A 20,446-nucleotide genomic window follows, 5' to 3' on the forward strand; every position below is an offset into this window, starting at 1 on the left:
AGTGTTCCAGAGAAGCTTTCTCTGAGACGATCTTTACCGTTACACAGCAAATCTGGCAGTATCCTACGCCTACGTGTGGCCATGGAGCCCATTCAGTGTGGCGAGGCTGCATTGGAATGGGAATTCGGTCGAACCGAGGCAGGTTTTGATCAGCAGACCAGGAATGAACCCATTAAAACTCGGTTATATTTATGAAGCCGCTGTGCGCCCCTTGATGGTCATCACTGAAGCTGTGGAGAATTGAAGTAAAGTAACCTGGAAAGCATGTCCTTATGATACGTCCAAATCCATTTCCTCAAAATGGTATAGCGATTTGTCTCCACGCCTTAAGTCAACCACCGCCATGATCCTGCAAATTTCGTCCAATCACGAAGCACACGATCCATTCAGATCTAGCATGCAATGAACAATCCTCCTTCCCCGCCTCTGTTGTTTGTGGTGGATTGATATCAGGGGGCCACGACGCACTTCTCATCGACGGAGACTTTCCTTACCAATAATGTGTTCGCTTTGGCCTGTCCGACTGTCAATGCGGGCCAATATGAGCGAACATATCTGCCGATCTTTGGTCAAGCAAATAAATGCACAAGTACTGTACGCCACAGGCCGATCCACCTTGGGGTAGTCCAAACTGGAGAATGGGAGGCTGGTCTGGTCTGGGGAAACCTCTAGTTCCACCACAACCGCAAGATGGGAGAATGACCTCTGTGCGAGACTGTGCCTGTTGGTTGTTTGGTCGTTACAGACCTAGGCTACGGTATCTACAGCCCTGTCCATTGCCGACAGCCCCGCAGAAAGGCAAGATGCACAAGTATTTTATTTCGCATATAAACAGTGCCACGGTTTTCTTCTGTGGCACACCCTGTTCTTCCAAGGCCTCTGAACTGCTGATCTGGTCGTGTCCTTGCCTTTAGAGATCAATTGCTTCACAGGAGATTGATTCAGATCCTTGACTGGCCCCTTTGAGCACAAAATAACATGGGTCTCGGAGTTCTCGAAGACCGACATCTAGACCATGTCCCGGGCACCGCGTTGCTCGCAGACATGGTCGATGCGCAACATCATCAGTTTCATGGTGGGAGCCGTGCTTCTAGCTTCTTCTGTGCATGGTAAGAAGGGTTAACGAAACTTCTAGGGCGAGATACTTCGAGATTGAAACATGCCACGGGACGCAATGCTGACATTGTGCTTGTTCCTCAACCCAGCGAGTCACCCAGAGATCCATTGAACTGGTCCAGGTGGAAAAAGGACCTTCTCTTGCTCATCATCAGCATCGACACGGCCGTTGTTGGCGCATGGGGTCCCATGATCTCTCCTGGATTTGCGGAAATGGCTGAGGAGTGGCACATGTCCTACAACACGCTCAACGGCGGCCTGGGATGGGCCATCTTCGCTATTGGCATCTCGTGCTTCATCACCAACGGACTTTCGGTTAAGTATGGCCGTCGACCGGTCATCATTCTGGGGAATCTTCTGTTGTTCATCTCTTCGGTTTGGGGCTATTTTGCGCACAGCTATCACAGCTTGCTCGCAAGGTGAGTCGACCATGTTCCGGAGACTTGGTTCGTGGTTCGGGGCCTCGTGTTTTCAGTGCCGGTGCTGACAACATCCTCCAGTCGAATCTTCGGCGCGGTTGGAATGTCGCCCTTTGAGGTTCTCACGACAGCTATCATTGGCGATATCTACTTTGTACATGAACGCGGCCTGCGTCTAGCTTTCTGGGGTCTATGCTTGAGCATCGGAGTCGGCGGCGGCAGCGTTATTTCGGGATATATTATACAGGTATGGTACCTTCATCTCGCCTCTGTACGTTTTTTGGTTCTCAAGCTCATACGTCGAGCAGGATCTGGGCTGGAATTGGACGTACGGCATCTGTGCCTGCTTGTACGGGGTGTTTATCATCTTGATCCTTCTGTTCGTGCCCGAGACGGTGTACAAGCGAGATCCCGCGTACAACCTGGATCTGGGGACGACGGACCACACCTTCGAGACGCTGGACGTGCAGGAGGTCAAGGGCGAACACATGGAACACCTCGAGACCACCAAATCCGGCAGCAAGGTCCACACCGAAGTGCTGTACACGGGTGCCGACGAGCGGCCGTGGACTTTCTGGGAGGAAATGCGGCCGTGGCGCGGCGCCGAGTCGGACGAGAACCTGCTGTACATTGTCTTCCGGCCCTTTGGCATGCTCCTCTTCCCGCAGGTGCTCTACGGCTTCATCACGTACGGGCTGTCGACGTCGTGGTTGGTGGTGATGATCTCGGTGCTTGCGCAGCTCTTTACGGGTCCGCCTTACAACTTCAGCGTGTCGGACGTCGGGCTCATCAGCATCGCGGCGCTGGTGGCATCGTTGCTGGGGTTCGTGGCTGGGCCGCTGAATGACTGGACGGTGAAGAAGCTGGCTCGATGGAATGGAGGCATTTATGAGCCGGTAAGACGCTGCCTGGGCTCCGGATTGATCGGACGTTTGCTAACATCTCTATCTCTCGACCAGGAATTTCGCCTTTCGCTCAACGTGCTCACCCTGATCCTAGGGGTCGTCGGCTTCTTCGGATTCGGGGCCACACTGGAGAACGAGGCACCTTGGGCTGGGCCCGTGGTGTTGTATGGCATCATCTACTTCTCCATGTCGTTTCTCAACATTGGCATCTACGGCTACATCACCGAATGCCACCGGAACAAGGCACCAGAGGCGTTTGCGTCGCTGAACCTGCGCAACATCTACAGCTTCGGCATGAACTATTTCATCAGCGGTAAGTTCCAAGAGTTGTTCGATGCTGTCATGTTTCTTCTCCCCAGTGACCGTTTGTTCTGAGCTGATCATGAGAACTTGTCCGCGGACAATCCATAGACTGGATCACGAAGCAAGGACCCCTGGAAGTCTTCTCGATCATCGGTGGCCTCCACATCTTCATCTGCCTGCTCACCATCCCCATGTGGATTTTTGGCAAGCGATGCCGGAGCTTCACGGCGCGAAATCCCATATTCCGCAAGATCCAGGAGTCTTAGTCAAGGTGGCTGGACAGGCAGTTGAAAGAAATTAGTCGAGCCGTGAGCTATGCGGCCTCTCACTCTACTCAGAGGCTAGATAAAGAGGAGGACAGAGAGGAAACATAAAGTGACTTGAAGACGAGATGTCCCGCGATCGGCTGTGACCAGGTAGAAATCTATATACCTAGTATACTTGCTGAAATGAGTAGCTTTGTACAAATGATATCAAGCGAAGAGAAGTGTCAGGATAGTATTTATCATCGTCACGGGCATACTCGCCCTCTTTCCCTCTCATTGATGCTTCAACTCAATCCTCAAAGCATTCATTCCCAGTCACGAATACACCATGGCTGCTGGTCTTTACCCTCAATTGGTATTCTGATATGGTCATATTCTCGGCTCGTCGTGAGGCTGGACTGCGGGGTTTGTACGTACAAGACTTGGAGCGGCTGTTCGGGGTGATTCAGGCGCCGGCGACTCATCTCCGGCATCAACTGTTCGTGGCTCGGCTCAAGGACGAAATTGCGCGAGGGCAAACTCGGATTCCCTCCCTATCTCTCCATTCTCATTCTCCATTCCGCATCCTTCTCTTTTCCGTTTGACTGTCTTGAGAGCTAGACGGTCAGTCTTCCTCTTCTCCTCTCTGTATGTATCTCTCAAGAAAGAATTGCCGTGCCTGGGCCTGAGCCTCTTCCCATAGTTTGTCTCCCCACTTCTCTTACAAATTTTGAGATCGCACTTCTCCGCATCTTGCTGTGTGAGATAACCGAGCTGCAAGAGGAGGTCGAAGATAGAGAGAGAGCGCGCGAGCGCATAATATAAAGGGTTGACGTATCAGAGTTCACGTTAGCTCATCACAGGCTACACGGCAGAAAAGCAAAAGGCCTCGTTCGCGCTGAAGAGGAACAACAACAGCGGCCACAAAGTTAGAGAGAGCCAGAAGACAGGAGTGAGTAACAAATCACATATTGGACTTTGGTGGTTTTCTGCGGAGATTGGTGGTTGCAACTTGTGTCCTAAACCTAGCGATTCAATTGAGGGAGAAACTTCTTGGAGAAATGGCGGCCGAGGAGTCACAGACTACAACAGCACCGCACAAGCTGCGCGTCAAGCAGGTATGGATTGTCCCATCCTCTTCCCATCCATCTATCCCTCTTCATGCATGAGTGTGTGTGTGAGAGTGGGAGAGAGACAGAGGAGAGGCACAATGCGACGACTCAGTGGATGCCATCTTACCCGACTCACTTGTCTCGAATCCTGACATACTGACACCAATCTTCTCTCGTCTCTCTCGACACCGACAGATCTATACCTACCCGATCAAATCCCTCCGCGGCGTCTCGCTTCCCGCCATGCCGGCGACGTACATGGGATTCCCTCACGACCGACGATTCATGCTGTTTAACGTCGCGCAGGGGAAGAACATGGCCATTGCCCATTTCACCGAGATGTGTCTGTTCACTACGGCATTCTCCTCCTCCGAAGGCGAAGGCGGGCCCAATGACAGGGTCACCGTCACCTATACCAAGGACCACGTGTTCGATCATCCTGACCAGATGGTCAGCCCGGAACCGCTCCAGGTGCCCCTTGATCCGGACACGGCGGGTCTTGAAGAAGTCGAGGTCACCATGCACTACTCCCCCTGCGTTGGCTATGACATGGGCGAGGAGTACAACCGCTGGTTCAGTGAGCGGTTCGGCTATCAAGTCAAGCTGTTTTATATCGGCAGCAACAGTAGGAAAGTGCTGGGTAACATGCCTCCGAGCGTCGCCGCAGCACAGCAGCGAAATGGCTCCGCATGGGAATCGAAGGGAACTTCGAGTGCAGCTTCGTGGCTGGGTAGCATCACGTCCACAGCAACCTCGCTCGCGCGCGCCGTCACTGGCGCGGGGGAAACAGTCGAGGACCGAGAGAAGCAATCTGAGGGAGTAGATCAGGGTATCTCCTTCGCCGATGTAGCGCCATATCTCGTGATATCCACAAAGTCGTGGGAAAATGCGCAGCGCCGCCTCCCAGACAACGAAGTGATGGACATCTCCAAGTTCCGCCCGAACATCATCGTCGAGGGCGCCGAGGAGGAGTTTGAGGAGGACTTCTGGGCCGAGCTCCTGATTGGCGGTGACGACGGTGCCAGAATCGTCCTGACCCAGAACTGCGCTCGCTGCAACTCGCTCAACGTCGACTATTCGACCGGCAAGGTCGGCGAGGGCGAGTCGGGCAAGATCCTCAAGAAGCTACAGAGCGACCGGCGCGTGGACCCCGGCGCCAAATGGAGCCCGGTCTTTGGGCGGTACGGATTCCTCGCCAGGGTCCCCGAGGGCAAGTCCGCGGCCGAGATCAAAGTCGGCGACGAGGTGAGGGTTGTGCGGCGGAACAGCCAGAGGACAAGATTTGGTGAGTTTCTCTCTTCCCTATCCCTCTCTACCCCTGTCTCTCTACCCTTTTACGAGAAAGCCTCGTCGTGTAAGAGGAAGGAAACCTGAAATACCATGCTGACCATTGATGAAATATCGTCTGGAAATACAGAGTGGCCGAATCTGAGCACCAATTGAGCTCTTATGGCGATGTCTCTTTCTGCACCGTTGTCAAGCAGTGGGTGGCTTATTGTTTTATTGTCTCGTCTGGCGTTTACTATGGTCTGAAAGTTGCAAGGTCCGATAGGGGATGTGAAGGCTAACCGTCCTGAGGCCAATCTACGTATGTATATGCATGCATGTATGTGTCTACATATACGTAGGGTTGTGGCATCTATGCAAACTCTCTTGGAGATCACATCATATACCAAAGGATACTTCTCCTTCCCTGCCTGTTACCTAGTGCGTGACCTGTCGTGATAACCTCTTGATTCATACCCCCTGAGGAGTGTCTATCTATGGAAAGGACCATAAGGGTTCTGTGTTGCCCCACGATTCCAATCCACTGTCTCATATATGTGTATATGCCCCGACCAGCCATGCATGCAAAAAGTGGTGCAACCACCCAACCTCCCGTCCACCCTGTCGCTTCGAATGCAGAAAGAAAGTCGTCGTCGATGCATATGATGACCACCCACCCACCATACAATGCGATGCTATGAAATACCAAACCAAAACCCCCCCTTACCCTGTGGTCTACTCTGCAATAGCAGCCCATCCACTCAGCTGAAACATTTGCCTCACACTGACCTGTCCACTGCCTCCGATCCTCCCCCCAACGCCGTCGGGCACGTATCTGCTCTCGGGCTGCCTGACGCCCCTGGCGACGCTGTCCACCACCCACTGGGCCGTGACGTACTTGACGCCTTTGCCGTGCACGAGGCGTACCTCCTTCTGGATCTTGCCGCCCGCCAGGCCGCCCCCGCCCGCGGCGCTGGTGCCCAGGACCACGTGCGTGACGGTGCGGCGGCCGAGGGAGATGGACGTGTTGCCGCCGTGCTGGGCGACGAGGTGTTTGAGTTTGTGGTCCGAGACGACGGGGAAGGAGCTCCCGTTGAGGTAGATGGTCAGGTTGCGGAAGATTTGGGGCGGTTGGGACGACGAAGACCCAGCATCAGCACCAGCAGTACCAGTCGTCGTAGTGTGATCGGTGTTGGGGTTATTTCTGTTGTCGGCCAATAATGCTGCCTTGTCTTGCTGTCGTCTGATTGACGAGCGACAAGACTCCCCTGTCTCGCCCTTGTGGCGGTGTTGGTGTCGGGGGCCATCGTGGCTTTGACCCTGGCCAGCCCTGAGGCGCTTGTTGCCAGGTTCCCCGTCTTCCCCTCCTCGTTCGCTCAGTCGCTTCTTACACCCACCCATCAAATCTCGGATATCCTGCCATCCCGTCTCCCTCAATCCCTGCTGCGACCCCTCTTCCCAGTCGCCGTTAGCCTTGCGCCCGTCCAGGCCAAAATTCTCGCTTCCCGCGCCAACCAGATCAGCCAAGTGTCGGTCTCCGCCGCGGCCGCTCGCGTCCTTGAACTGGTGGGAGAGCTTGTACGTTCGAGACTCGCGCCAGGACGTGGACCCCGAGAGCCGATTTTCTGCCCGTTGGTGGCCCGTCGAAGATGAATTGAACGGGTCAAAGAACATGCGCGTCGGTTGAGGCGCCGGCGGCTGCTTGGGATGGTGACCCGGCATGGTGGACAGGTAGACGGTGGAAAGATGTCGCTCATGCCAACTCCATCTGGCGCAGCTGTCGGTCAGCTTCATCCGCAGGCAAAGAAATATTGTAAAATGTTGGCGGGGTGATGGAGTCTATGACCCGGAACCACATCGCGGGCCAGTAACAAAACGCGCCTCGATGACACGCGCTCACGTGCCTTTTCTATGAGCATTTTCTGTATGCCGGGCAAGAGGTAGAGGACTTACTTGATAGCATTGTCTCTTTTGTTAAAGGTCATACAGAAGCCTATTCTATCGACTTATTCTGTTGAAAGCTGACATTCTTCTCTACCAGTGTACCATGGCTATCCCATCACCATATTGGATCCCTTCCTCTGTCTGGTTTCAGAGCCAGCCAAAAACGCCGATGTTAAGATCGGACTTTTGCCAGCCCCCATCGCTACAGTGGTATCATGTTGAAAAGCACTTTTGTCATTCATCCGTTTCGTTCAATCAAATCCCCTTGACGCCATCTGCTCAGATCAGGTTGATGAACGAGCTCAAAGTTCAACCGTTCCTCTCGGACCGGTACATAATTCATCAATTGCCCTTGGCATATTGAGCGCGGAAGCTCTTAGCCGCATTGACCATGTTCGTCAAGGCAGCCTTGGTCTCCTTCCATTGTCGGGTTTTGAGACCACAGTCAGGATCAATCCACAGTTGATCCGGCTTCAAGTATTGCAACATCTCAGCGATCCGGTCGTGAATCTCCTGCTCCGAAGGAACACGAGGGGAGTGGATGTCGTAGACACCAGGTCCAATGTGACGCGGGTAAGCCTCATCAACAAAGACTTTAAGAAGCTTGGCGTCAGACTTGCTGTTCTCAATCGAGAGAACGTCGGCATCCAGGGCTGCAATAGCATAGAAGAAATCCTGGAACTCAGAATAGCAGAAGTGGCTGTGAATCTGAGTGGCATCCTCAACACCCGCGGTCGCGAGGCGGAATGAATCCACTGCCCACTTCAAATAGTCGGTTCGTTCCTTGCCAGCGCGGAGTGGAAGACCCTCACGCAGAGCAGGCTCATCAACTTGAATGACATAGACGCCGGCCTTTTCAAGATCAATGACCTCATCGCGGAGAGACAGAGCCAGCTGCTCCGCTTGAACAGATTGGTGAACGTCGTCACGAGGGAACGACCATCTCAAACAGGTGATAGGTCCAGTGAGCATACCCTTCATCGGCTTGCTGGAGATAGAAGCAGCGAATTTGGACTCTTTGACTGTCATCGGAGCAGGGCGAGAGATGTCACCGACAACGATAGGAGGTCGGACACACCGGGAGCCGTAGGACTGAACCCATCCATTGGTCGTGAAAGCGTAGCCCTTCAGTCGCTCGCCAAAGTATTGGACCATGTCATTACGCTCGGGCTCACCGTGGACATAGACATCGAGATCCAATTCGTCCTGGATCTTGACCACATCCCGAATTTCTTTCTCGATAAACTTCTCATACTCCTCAGCAGTGATTTCACCCTTGGTGAACTTGTTGCGTTGGATGCGGATTTCCTTGGTTTGAGGGAAGGATCCAATGGTGGTAGTGGGGAACAGCGGTAGATGCAGACGTTCTTGTTGTTGGCTGATTCGAACAGGGAATGGCGATCTACGGTTGTACATTTCAGGGGTAACCTTGCTCTGTCGCTCCTTAACTGCCTGGTCGTTGGTTCGGCTTGAAGAAGCACGAGCTTGCATCGACTTGGCGTTCGCTTCGAGGGCTTCTCTGACAGAGGCTGGGCCATCCGTGACAGCCTTTGCAATGATAGCGAGTTCCTTGGCTTTCTCACAAGCAAAGCTGAACCAGTCGGCAATCTCAGGGTCCAAGGTCTTCTCACTGGCGAGAGTGTGGGGAGTATGCAGGAGAGAGCTAGAGCTGGCAACGATGACTCTGTCCTTGCCGAGTTTCTGAATGGCAGTCTCCACGATCTCAATGGCCTTCTTGAAATTGGTTTTCCAGATGTTACGGCCATCAACAACACCAGCCGACAGAACCTGTTGAGGACCCAAGGCAGAGGTGACAGTTTCGAGTTGCTCGGGATTTCGTACGAGATCAATGTGGATAGCATAGAGGTTCTTTAGGTAGCTGAGAACGTCGATGTTGTGCACAATGTCGCCAAAGTAGGTTGCAAGCACGATTTTCGGGGCGTTGCTTCCAAGTCCACCGAGCTTCTCATACGCCGGCTTGAAGGCCTCCTTGACGTGCGGGGGTAAATCAAATACCAGGACAGGCTCATCAATCTGGACGGACTCGGCACCAGCATCTTTCAACTGCTTGAGTAGATCCACATATAGAGGAAGAAGTTTGTCCAGGGCGGAGATCGGTTCGATGGTTTGACCACGGTCTGCTTTGCCAAGATATAGGAAAGAGACGGGACCGAGGATGACAGGACGGGTGATGATGCCAGCTTCTTTGGCTTCGAGGAACTCAACAACGGGCTTGGGCTTTGAGGACAGCTTGAAGACCTGGTTGTCTTGGAGAGTGGGCTTGACGTAGTGGTAGTTTGAGTCAAACCATTTGACCATTTCCTGTTGTACAGATCAATAAAGGCCTGACGACACTCAATGGAGATTTCCTCACCAGAGAGGGCACATCGACTGCGGGGGAGCTGTCGGTGGCAGGCCTCTGGAGACCTCGACCCATGGCAAAGTACTCGTCAAGGGGAGCCAAGTTGTACTTTGTGTACCGCTCTGGAACCACCCCAAAGAGCTCGATGTGGTCGAGGACCTGATCGTAGAAGGCAAAGTCATTGCTTGGGATGATATCAATGCCAGCATCTTTCTGAATCTTCCAGTGTGCCAGTCTCAATCTCTTTCCCTCGGCAAGTAGCTCATCCTGCGAGATCTTGCCCCCCCAGTATGCTTCGGTAGCTTTCTTGAGGTCACGGTTGACTCCCATGCGAGGGAAACCGAGAATGGAGCTGTCACACAATCAGCAGCTGAGTTACTCATTGGGCGACATTGTGTGTTCAACTTACGATTGAACCATCTTTGTAGATACCCGGGTGAAACTGGGTCGAGATTTGAAGGCAACAGTCCGGACAGCAACCCTCCAATACGTCCTCAGGATGTGCTGAGAGGCAGTTGACAAGACAAGAGAAAATGAAGAGGAGGAGGAGATGAGGGCGGTGAGAAAGTGACCTGAGCCCGAGAAGGAGAGTTAATGAGGAAAAAAATTCAAAATGCTGCCAGGGCCACCATCAGTGACACAAGGCGGCTACCGTTTTTAGTGGCTGATGGTGGGATGCGCGGATGCTTGTGTTGGTCTGTTTGGCCGCCCACGCCGCCATGGCTCTCCGAGATTCGCTCGCCCTGCATAACCTACGAAAAGTCACCGTGTGCCACTGAGCAGCAAGTGAGACCCGAATATACTTTTCCTGACCCTCTTTGCCCTCTGCTGAGTGTTCCTGCCCACCCGAGCATCCCCATCAATCACGCCATCTACGAGCAAACACTCCAGACTACGAGGTACATGAGCTTGACTTGATGCCTGCGCTATGAGTGGCTCTCGTAAACGCCCGACCAAGCAAATACCCTGTCGTCTTACCGCTCCAGTCTCGAAACAGTTCTGATCGTGTTCATGTACAAGTATTGAGACTCTATCTTTGTCACAGCCTGATAGGCCCAGGGATTGCTCCCGCGCGCCCTCCAACAGCTCGCTTGCCAAACTTGTCTTCATACCATTGTCGGCCAGTCACTGCTCGAGGAAGCATTGTCACAACCTCACAGATCACAAACCAGAGAGCGGCACTCTCACCGCCCCATCCCAATCCCCATACACCTCCAAGCAACCAGTAGCCTGTCCATTCGAGCCACTCAAGGACGTAATGTGGGTGCAAGATATACTTGAAAGCTCCTTGAGCGGGAGGAATCACATAGACCTTGTCGTAGCTAACCGTCGCTTTGCCCTCTGACTTGGCTTTCCTCTTAGCAGCTCCACGTCGTAGATCATACAGTGTCGTTTCTGCCCAGATATTGCCAGCTAACCCCAGCAGAAAGAACAGGATCCCGAGAGCCGAACTGAAAGAGACGACGGCGCGACTCTCCGTATTGGCAGTCAGTGTCGAGTACACAAGCCAGCACCCAATGTTTGTCGAGTTCGTAAACTGAAAGATACCCATAAACGCCGTAACGAACGGATGGATGGGCGACATGCTCGGGTTCAGGTAGAGCGGGCTGACAAGGGCGCGGTTAACGTAGTGAAGGAGATACAAGCACGCCAATATCTCGTTCTGGGCAGGCAAGCCTGTGCCTAAGAAGCTCGTCGCAGCTTGTGGCCGGGGCCTGACTCGATCTGGCAGACTGTAGAGGATGTAGAGCAGATTGATCGGCCCAACCAGTTCCGCAACCGCCCAGGCATAGCAACCAGGAAGACTCAGGCGAGAGTTGGACGAGGTCTTGCCCATCGCCTGTAGCTTTTTTAAGGGTGTCCATAGCACGAGGGAAACCTATGTAGAAGCGTGAGCACCCGTCAGCAAGGGACTCCCGTTTCTTTTCCTTTTTTCCCCCCTTGGTCCGGGCTTCTGCAATAGTGGCCAAATACGAACAATGAAAGCGAGCATAGTACACTTACGGGAATGTATAGTCTGAAGATATCGAGGGACAACTTGGCTGCTTGCGGTGTCGGAGGAAAGAAGTCGCCTGGCGAGGGTAGATCTGCCAAATAGGACGCCATACTTGGTCCGCTGGGACTCATGAGAGGAATCAAGGAATCAAAATAATTTTAAGGCTGCATCGAGGCTGCAAGAACCGGCGTTGTATTTACTGTGATAGTAAGAGGTGACGATGGTCATGCAGGGTGCGGTGACGTTAGTCATTTACTCCACCGAAGACAACGATGCGGCTTCTATGCGTTTCTTCTGACTCGAGCCAGTGTGCCAGCGAATACCTCCCAACTCAACCTTCAGGATATCTGAATATGAACAGAGAACCCTAGGTTCCCAGTGCATCATCATGCCCTCCAGGGTGCAGGCCAGCATCAACAACCCTTGCGAGAAACAACACTGGCGACAACTTCACTACCATCCAATGGCTAGTGTCTCCCCACCGGTGATTGCAGTGACAGCACGCTGCATCGAGTGGCTCATCAGAATGGAGGAAGTTTTTGTCATTGATCGTCAAGGGAACAAGAAAGACAAGGAAGACGACGCTCAGGGTCTAGCCTGCATCACCATTGGGTATATACTTCACGTGAATATGAGGGTATGTACCCGGCACAGGGTAATAGATTTTGCATTATTCAAGACCAACAAGTTCAGCTTTGGAGACTAATATCGCGTGCCTCAAAAATACCATTTCACAATGGTATCACCGCCGCCATCCACCTTGCCGCAACATCAGTCCCTCAAAATGCTTGAACTCACGATCCACAGCATGTGATCAAGAATAGCCTACCTACTCCAAAATCAAGAAAGCATCCTCACGTCAAGGGGCGCCTGACGCTATTCCAACATGATGGTAACATATGTAGATAATTAACCAGGAGGCAGAGTGCTAGCATCAACCACATCATCAGCCTCCCGCGTGTGCTCCTCATTGGGGTCATAAAGAGGTGATCGAGGCAGGGCCATCAGCCCCGTTCGAGTTGACTCGAGAATACCGAAAGGGGAAACCAGCTTCATGAAGGAGTCGATTCGGCTTGGTTTTGCAGAGCTGTTCTCTCACGTTAGCGCTTTGAAACACTAAATAAATCAACAGCAGACACTGACATTTCCACGATGCAATTGTTCGTGCTAATATCCAGGACCTTTCCGCCAAACTGGTGAGTCAAATGGGTGATGGCTTCGAGATGTTCATGCTTGTGTCGCAAAGCTTGACTGGCAGCAAGACGGCTGGGATGGTAGCTAGCGCCTTGACCGAGCATCTCTTTCGCTCGTTGCACCAAAGATGGCTCTTCAGGCTTATTTGATTCCAACTCCTGCAACCTCTTGTCTGCGTTCTCCTCGGCGTTTTCCACATCCGCTGAGCCTTGGTCAGAATCGGGGCTGGTCATCTCTCGATGGTGCTCCATCAGTTCTTCGTACACCTCGGGGCCCAGAATAGAGATTTTAGCCAGAAGTAACTCGCGCTGCACCAGGGCGGCAGATGTGTAGTCTAGCACAGCCCACACAGGTACCAAATCTTCTAGCTGCCTGCGGGCTTGTTCAACAACACCATCTTGTCCTTGCAACACGATGGTCATCCGACTCAAGTCCTCTACCTCGGTGTTGCACACGACCAGAGAGTCAATGTTGAATCCCCTGGCCGCTAAGATGCCGGAGACGCGGGACAAGACACCGGGCTCGTTCTGAACCAGGCAGTTCAGGATGTGTTTCTTGGGCGGTGCTTGAGATGCGACCGGGGTTTCGTAGAGGATGGAGGACACAGCTGCGGCGGCGCCATATTGGGGAGAAGTGTCTGACACCGGCAATGGAAGGGGTGACCTTCTGTGGAGAGCCTTATACGCTAGAGCTGAGGTTGAATTCGTGCTTTTGGCTCGTCTCGAAGCAGGGAGAACAGATTCGAGGAAAGAGGTCCCGGTTTGCGCTCGTCGAGAGTGTTTCGCAGCCCTGCATGCAAGAGATAGGAGGTTGCGCCGGCCTGCCATGATGGCGGCAGAAGAAGGGCGTATGCGGCAGATAAGTAAGTACTACTTCATCAAGGTCAGTAAGACTTGAACATGTTGTATCACTTCGAAGGATGAGTCACAACAATACAGAGGGACAAGCTCTGTATCAAAAATTTTGGGTCAGCGCAGGAGGTGGAGGACTCACAAACCAAGCGGTTTCGGAGACCGCCAAGAAGTTGCTGAATTTGGGCCGAGATTGATGCCGCTTTGTATATAGCTCCCGAGGTTGTACCGAGTAGAGGCTCTGACCCGCCCGCGCCTGCCCTGCTCACACATAAAGTATGTCATGCCGCCTTATTCAACATCGTCCTCATCTTCACGACCTGGGTTCCCTTTTGTGCTCGCGAAAAGCTTCTAATGCTTGTTCGCATACAAGTAGGTACCAGGGGCTCACTGTCCTCAGACACGGCAAGGATGCAGTCAGCCGACGTCTTTAACTCCTACTTCTCCCCGGTACATCATCCTACATTCAAAGATCTACCATTGCTACGAGAAGCACGTGGGTTGTCAATCCCTCCTTGATTCGTCTGATGGGTGCCCGGGGTCGGACCCTTTGCTTTGATAATGTATCCAGCAACCTCCAAGTGCAACCTCGTCCTCCAACATGTGTTCTTGAACCTGCATGAAAAAATGGGAACATATATATCGTGACTGTGCTCGCTCAGACTCAGGTAGGCTACAACAACCCGGGAATGTGTAAGAAACAGTCTGATAAGAATTGCCTGGGGATAAGTTGTGATCTCTAAACGTCATGTTCTCACAGGCATTTACTCTCCTGTGCTCTCTTAGATACGTGTCGTTTGCCTTTGCTGACAGTTCCTCAATCGTTTACTTCCCTCAAGCGGCTACCACTTCCGTATCTTCGCCTCAAACAACGCTTCCCTACCACAAGAATGCTTCCTATCCATACCTCGGACAGGCTCCCGTTGAGGCGGTTTTCCCACGCTCACCGTCTCCGAGCGAACTCAAATGCGTCGTGACACCTTTGGGCTGGGGTCAAGACGATTCGTCTCAGATTCTTGCGGCTGTCCAAAAATGCGGTATCAATGGGACCATTACACTTCCGGCTCCATACGTCTACACAATCTCAAAGCGGATGTACATGAAGCTCCAGAATTCCCGCTTGGAAATTTTTGGGACTCTCTCTTTCACTCCAGACTTGACTTACTGGATTGACAACTCCTTCCGTGTTGAGTTTCAGAATCAGTCTACGGGGTGGATTGTTGAAGGCAACAACTTTGAAATCGACGGGGGAGGGTGGATGCAGGGCGGTGTCAATGGCAATGGACAGGCATGGATGACCCATGCTGCCGGGCACAGCAACCAGTTTGGCCGCCCAATTGTAATTTCGATTTTCAATTCCTCCAATGTGATTGTGACCAACTTTGCCATACGCCAGCCGATGTTCTGGAGTTTTTGGATCCAAGACTCCTACAATGTTGAGATCAGCAAGGTGTATATCAATGGTACCAATACAGATCCCTACGGCAATTCTTCCAACTACGAAACAAACATTGATGGCCTCGATTCATTACGAGTTGACCACCTTCTGGTAAGAGATTGGCAATTCCATGGGGGAGATGATTGTCTGGCCCCGAAAGGAAACACGACCAATATGGTGATCAAAAATATGACCTGCGTTGGTGGCGGCATTGCTTTCGGCTCAATCGGTCAATACATTGACTCGCCAGACTACATTTTCAATGTGACGGCCACCAATATCTCAGTCTCACAAGACATCAATCCACGCACCGGGGGGGCTGCAGTAGCCGGCGGAGCCTACTTCAAGTCTTGGGTCGGCAAAGAAGAGGGACAACCTCCACAAGGCGGTGGTGGCGGCACGGGGAAAGTTTCCAATGTGACGTTTACAGGACTGACAACTCACAACACTAGCCAGGCTGTCTTCATTAACAAATGCTACTTCAAGGTGCCCGACCAGGCTCATTACTGCGACACCAGTACTCTTGAATTTGAGAACCTGCTGTTCTCTGATGTCTCGGGAACCGTTAGCAGTAAGGTTGGAATCGCATTGAACTGTTCAGCGGCGGCGCCATGTTCAAACATCGACTTTAAGGATGTCCACCTGACAGATGCAGCCACCAAAGCGAATGCCAACACGACCTGTGTCAACGCGAAGAATGTTACAGGACTGACTTGTAACGCTACGTTGACTAATTGAACAATGATTGCGAATTGCGAAGGGAGCTCGGTCAGAGGAAGCAGGTCTTGCAAATACCTCTTCAAACATCTCAGGCAGAGCCCGCTATTCTGAAGATACACTTCCAGTCCCAGTGAGCAAAATGATGCAACTTGTATATATCTCACCCTAGTTATGGCCGAGGAATGTTACATGCTAGCATTAAAGTCAGGCTGAAGGAGGGACGAGGCTGAAGCCTTGCGCCTTGTCTCGGCAGAGTTTCCCTAGCTGGCGTTTAACCATCTTCGGTGTCTGCTTTCAAAGCTGGCTCGACAGTTACACCATCCATCCCGCAGGTCTACCGATTTTGGATCTTGCTCAAAATTACAACGCTGTACAGCTCGAAGTTCTTCGACGCTCCTACGAGGAATCGGAAAAAAGCCCAACAAGTGCCCACGCTGCCTACGAGTACATGGTACAAGGGCAGAAATGCAATGCTTTCCCTTATTTGTCGCCAGCTTTCGGGCCTTTGAACCACAACCTCCTGAAGCACAGGAAGCTCTATCGTGAACAACACAGGAGGATAGACACAAAAAGTCAATATCTGAGATAATAATAAACTCGCATGTTCGGCCTACGGAACCCGACCAAAAGGCATCCTGTGGAGTACTATGGAGATACCCCGTCATGGCACGCCCCAGCCTACTCATATGGATATGGCCCCGTTGCCATTGTCGCTAGTTATACAGAACAGGCATCGCGTCCGACTAGTTCGCGCCCTTACCGCATATCTCTACGAGTAGTCATCCTAATAGTAGGATTATTATCGAGCGATCGACATGAGTTTCTTCGAAAATGGCCAACTTGCAATCTACGAGGACGATTATTCGGGGCACGGAAAGCCGCCGTTTGCTGAAAACGTCTTTTGCTAATCCGATGGTGCACCCCTGCCTATGACGCTTGAAGCTACCATGACAGGAATAATTGAGGATGGATCCTGCGCAGAACTCGGTGAGGTTACCCGCCCAGCACCTCCTGCTTCGGAGATGCCTCATCTTTTGTCAGATGTGGGCTCAACTCGGTCGGAGAGGAAGGCTGGGCAGCAGGGAGCGTCATATACGAGTGTCTGGACCCTTCAGCTTCTCTTACAAGGACCGAGCTCAATTTAGCATTCACCACTTGGTCATTTCTTGGAGAGTCTTGGTTGTCCTGTTTGCGTCGACTGCGGACCATCCATCAATGGCCGACAGCCACGCGTTAGGCCCCTGAACTACGACGAGTGGCAACGAGATTATGTGGACGAGCGGCGCTTTACTTCCTTGGGCCCAGCGCAGCATTCCGGGTCGACTTGGCTGTCTGATATAGCTTGGCGCCGAGGTCGCCGTTGGATGCTTTTCACAATCTTTGTTATGGCTTACCGTGCTTGTCATGCACCGCCATTCTTGTCCTTACCTCATCAACAGGGGCGCTTCCTTTGCGGAAGCCTCGGTCACCGTTGACTTTGGTCCCAAGACTTCATATAGGGCTTGGGCAATATACAGTGCAGCGCGCCTTGCCCGCCCTCAACGCTGAGCCGCCCTTTTTGTCAGCCTTTCATGAGAATGGTTACATACTCGTATTCTCCAAGCGCGACGTCGATGTCAGTATCTCTGCAGGCGTTTCAGCAGAGACAATGCATTACGCTGCTGGAACAAGCGATCACTTGGCGTCTCCGTGTGCCTTTAGGGAGTACTTGGTAGGCTGCAAAGAGACGGACTTCTCACATCCGTGTCCCCATTATCGCTGGCCTCAATGGCCACATAAAAGAGAAGCCATTTCCCCACATCAAGAGACTCATCAGACTTTTACACTCCGGCATACCCATATCGTCTTTCCTTTGTCAGTGCGATTACAGCTATCTTATATTTTTTTTATATCTGTTACTTGTTGCAACAGCGGTCGTTCCATCTCACTGGTTTATTTCAGGATGTTGTCGTTGGCTTCCACTTCTTCCCTTCTCTACCTTTGCACTTTCATCACAACAGCCTGGAGCTGTCCAAAGCATGAAAATTACCAATCCCATCCTCATCTCGGACGAAGACAAGTCCGAGTCGACACTGGCAGGGAACCAAAAGACTGGAATTATGCACTGTCTGCAGACTGGGCGACCATCAAACCTGGTAATACTCATGTTACCCCTCTAGCTGCCAGCCTTGCTGACGTTTCCTGCAGAATACGCTCTGTGTCAGTCTGGTACCCATCAATCGCCTATCAACATTGCCCTAACGGAACTATCCCAATTTCACAAACCCAACTTCGAAGGGTACACAAACACCGCTATTCCGGGCAACTTCTTCAACTGGGAGTTTGCACCAGCCTGGACACCTCATCATCCAGAGGAAGAGGTCACCGGCCTCCCCAGCTTGAAGTTTGACGATCAAGAGGTCTTCATGATTGGATGGCACATTCACGCCCCATCGGAGCACCTCATTGGCGGCAAGCGAAGCCGCGCAGAAATTCATCTCGTTCATGTCACCGAGGACGACCACGAAGCCGCCGTCGTTGGCATTCGGGTGGGAGTGGGTCACACGGAATCTGCATTCATCAAGCAGTTGGGCCCAATGATCCATTTCAACGACACAGCGCAACTCGAAGGCTTGCCCGTCAATATGCGTCTCGCTATCGATGAGGTCGGCGGTGTCGAGGAGTTTTGGACCTACAAGGGCAGCTTAACCACCCCACCTTGTAGCGAGGGTTTGCGATGGTTCATCCCTAAGCAGGAGCTGCTTGTCAGTGAGCAGCAGATGGTCGAGATCCTTGCTGCCAGTCGGTTCTCCCACCGAGTCGAGCAACAGGTCTGGCTTCACGATGTTAACCTGTGAATGCAAAAAAGGTGTGGGTTCTACATGGACCCGAGTACCTGGTAAAGATGTACAGCCTCGCTTTGTTCCAAGATAACAGTTTTGGAGAGCTCTACATTGTTAACATGGAGCATGGAGCATGGAGTCTTGGTTACTGTCTGTGTTCACTTTTGCTTTTCTGGAAGTCACAGCTTGTTGATGTGTTCACAGTCGCTACCGCAGATTGCACGCATTTCTAGAAAGCACATTAGATACGAACCATTATGGTATCGCCATGGGAGGAACAGTGCACTTTTTTTGTCACGAAGCTGGCTTATGCTCAACTTTCCCAGTGCTATATGGCCGTTGAAACCTTCACCAATACTATCTGGACCACATCAAAGCCTCTCTTCACTGATGGTCTGAAGGTTGTTGACACGACAGCCTTTCATATCACGTGGACTATCTTCAAAATCACGTGAAAGTAAATACCGGACTTTATTGGTCAGCCTTGTGGTGGAATGTCAGCCTGATGACGTTCGAGAGAGATTCGGACATGTTGTCTCGGTGTCTTTGTTTACGAGGTGCATTCGACTTCACCCAAGCAAAACAAGTTCTTACTCTAGGCCCAAGCTTCGCGAGTGCTTATAACCCCTGTCTGAACCGAACACCGTCAAATCGAGACTCTGATTAAACTTGAAGACGTCGATTTGATCAACTACCATCAATCAAATGAAGGCCGCCCTTGATCAGGCCTTTGCAAGGGTACGCCGTCTCCCAGCTTCTCCTCTGTCTCTACGTCCACATCTACATGCCCCACGAAACTCCTCTTTTCGCCCGGTTGCTGTTTCACGGAGGCGTCTACACGTGCTAAACCGTCGGCTGCCTCGTTCCTCTTGTCCAACAAAGGTCCTCCAGCTTCAATCCGCGTTCCAGGGGTTCGTCGCGCCCTGGTTCTATTCCACCAACGCCACCTCTGCCGTCCAGACCATGCCAGCAATATCCACGGAACACCAAGGCGAAATCGCCCGCGTGCTCGACTACTGGTTCCCGCCACCGTCGTCGCCCGACAGTAACCCGACCGAGAAGTGGTTCATGCCTCCGGACGCGGAGCTTATCGACTCGGAGATCCGAACGCAGTTCTCGTCGCTGGTCGAGCAGGCGCGCAATGACTCGCTCGACTCGTGGCGCTCGACCCCGCTAGGCTCCCTCGCCCTGATCGTCCTCCTCGACCAGTTCCCGCGCAATATCTACCGCGGTTCGGGCCTCTCATTCTCATCGGACGCAAAGGCCCTGGACCTCGCTGTGGTGTCGATCGCCAGGGAATTCGACCATTCGCCAGATCTGACGCCGCTCATGGCCATGTTCTTCTACATGCCGCTGATGCACGCCGAGAGCCTCGCCCACCAGGTCGCGGGGATTTCGCTATTGGACAACCTCTCCACGCGCTGCCTCGCGGGGTCCTTCACGGCCACCTCGCCCCGCGCGGCCGTGGCGGTCGAGGAAGCCAACAAGTTCGTGCAGAGCTCGTGCAACTTTGCAAAGGCGCACCGCGACGTCATTTTGCGCTTCGGCAGGTTCCCCAGTCGGAACGCCGCGCTGGGCCGGGAGAGCACGCCCGAGGAGGTCGAGTTCTTGAGCCGGAACCCCAGTGGCTTCGCCATCTCCGGGGGAAAGTCAAACTAGAATTGAGGGGAGAAACGCATCGGGGTGGAAAGCGTGGGGAATCGGTTAGTTTACCATTTGACCTCGGAAAACAAAAAATTCGAAGTATCTCACG

At 52.6% G+C, this 20,446-nt stretch overlaps 9 protein-coding genes across 9 annotated transcripts; 5 read left to right on the forward strand and 4 right to left on the reverse strand.

Moving 5' to 3' along the window:
• Positions 1-978: 978 nt before the first annotated feature.
• On the forward strand, positions 979-3,009 carry AYO21_02276 (hypothetical protein; the record flags this gene model as incomplete). The annotated part of the gene is made up of 6 exons (XM_022652255.1): positions 979-1,075; positions 1,136-1,535; positions 1,617-1,782; positions 1,844-2,431; positions 2,495-2,753; positions 2,852-3,009. 6 exons carry the CDS (start codon positions 979-981, stop codon positions 3,007-3,009), a joined length of 1,668 nt encoding a protein of 555 aa, XP_022515291.1.
• Positions 3,010-4,049: 1,040 nt separating this feature from the next.
• AYO21_02277 (hypothetical protein) lies at positions 4,050-5,458 on the forward strand (the record flags this gene model as incomplete). The annotated part of the gene is made up of 3 exons (XM_022652256.1): positions 4,050-4,106; positions 4,296-5,385; positions 5,442-5,458. The coding sequence occupies 3 exons, from the start codon at positions 4,050-4,052 to the stop codon at positions 5,456-5,458; spliced, it is 1,164 nt and encodes a 387-aa protein (XP_022515292.1).
• Positions 5,459-6,101: 643 nt separating this feature from the next.
• On the reverse strand, positions 6,102-7,088 carry AYO21_02278 (hypothetical protein; the record flags this gene model as incomplete). The annotated part of the gene is made up of 1 exon (XM_022652257.1): positions 6,102-7,088. The coding sequence occupies one exon, from the start codon at positions 7,086-7,088 to the stop codon at positions 6,102-6,104; it is 987 nt and encodes a 328-aa protein (XP_022515293.1).
• Positions 7,089-7,652: 564 nt separating this feature from the next.
• Positions 7,653-10,092, reverse strand: AYO21_02279 (5-methyltetrahydropteroyltriglutamate- homocysteine S-methyltransferase; the record flags this gene model as incomplete). The annotated part of the gene is made up of 3 exons (XM_022652258.1): positions 7,653-9,632; positions 9,685-10,024; positions 10,082-10,092. 3 exons carry the CDS (start codon positions 10,090-10,092, stop codon positions 7,653-7,655), a joined length of 2,331 nt encoding a protein of 776 aa, XP_022515294.1.
• Positions 10,093-10,711: 619 nt separating this feature from the next.
• Positions 10,712-11,778, reverse strand: AYO21_02280 (hypothetical protein; the record flags this gene model as incomplete). The annotated part of the gene is made up of 2 exons (XM_022652259.1): positions 10,712-11,551; positions 11,677-11,778. 2 exons carry the CDS (start codon positions 11,776-11,778, stop codon positions 10,712-10,714), a joined length of 942 nt encoding a protein of 313 aa, XP_022515295.1.
• A 799-nt stretch (positions 11,779-12,577) lies between these two features.
• On the reverse strand, positions 12,578-13,689 carry AYO21_02281 (acetolactate synthase, small subunit; the record flags this gene model as incomplete). Its single annotated transcript, XM_022652260.1, has 2 exons — positions 12,578-12,755; positions 12,812-13,689. The coding sequence occupies 2 exons, from the start codon at positions 13,687-13,689 to the stop codon at positions 12,578-12,580; spliced, it is 1,056 nt and encodes a 351-aa protein (XP_022515296.1).
• Positions 13,690-14,461: 772 nt separating this feature from the next.
• AYO21_02282 (hypothetical protein) lies at positions 14,462-15,889 on the forward strand (the record flags this gene model as incomplete). The annotated part of the gene is made up of 1 exon (XM_022652261.1): positions 14,462-15,889. The coding sequence occupies one exon, from the start codon at positions 14,462-14,464 to the stop codon at positions 15,887-15,889; it is 1,428 nt and encodes a 475-aa protein (XP_022515297.1).
• Positions 15,890-17,813: 1,924 nt separating this feature from the next.
• AYO21_02283 (hypothetical protein) lies at positions 17,814-18,708 on the forward strand (the record flags this gene model as incomplete). Its single annotated transcript, XM_022652262.1, has 2 exons — positions 17,814-18,006; positions 18,059-18,708. The coding sequence occupies 2 exons, from the start codon at positions 17,814-17,816 to the stop codon at positions 18,706-18,708; spliced, it is 843 nt and encodes a 280-aa protein (XP_022515298.1).
• A 948-nt stretch (positions 18,709-19,656) lies between these two features.
• Positions 19,657-20,352, forward strand: AYO21_02284 (hypothetical protein; the record flags this gene model as incomplete). The annotated part of the gene is made up of 1 exon (XM_022652263.1): positions 19,657-20,352. The coding sequence occupies one exon, from the start codon at positions 19,657-19,659 to the stop codon at positions 20,350-20,352; it is 696 nt and encodes a 231-aa protein (XP_022515299.1).
• Positions 20,353-20,446: the final 94 nt, after the last annotated feature.

The sequence above is a fragment of the Fonsecaea monophora genome (genome assembly GCF_001642475.1).
Source record: "Fonsecaea monophora strain CBS 269.37 chromosome Unknown Scaff10, whole genome shotgun sequence".
In the NCBI taxonomy this organism is placed as follows: Eukaryota; Fungi; Ascomycota; class Eurotiomycetes; order Chaetothyriales; family Herpotrichiellaceae; genus Fonsecaea; species Fonsecaea monophora.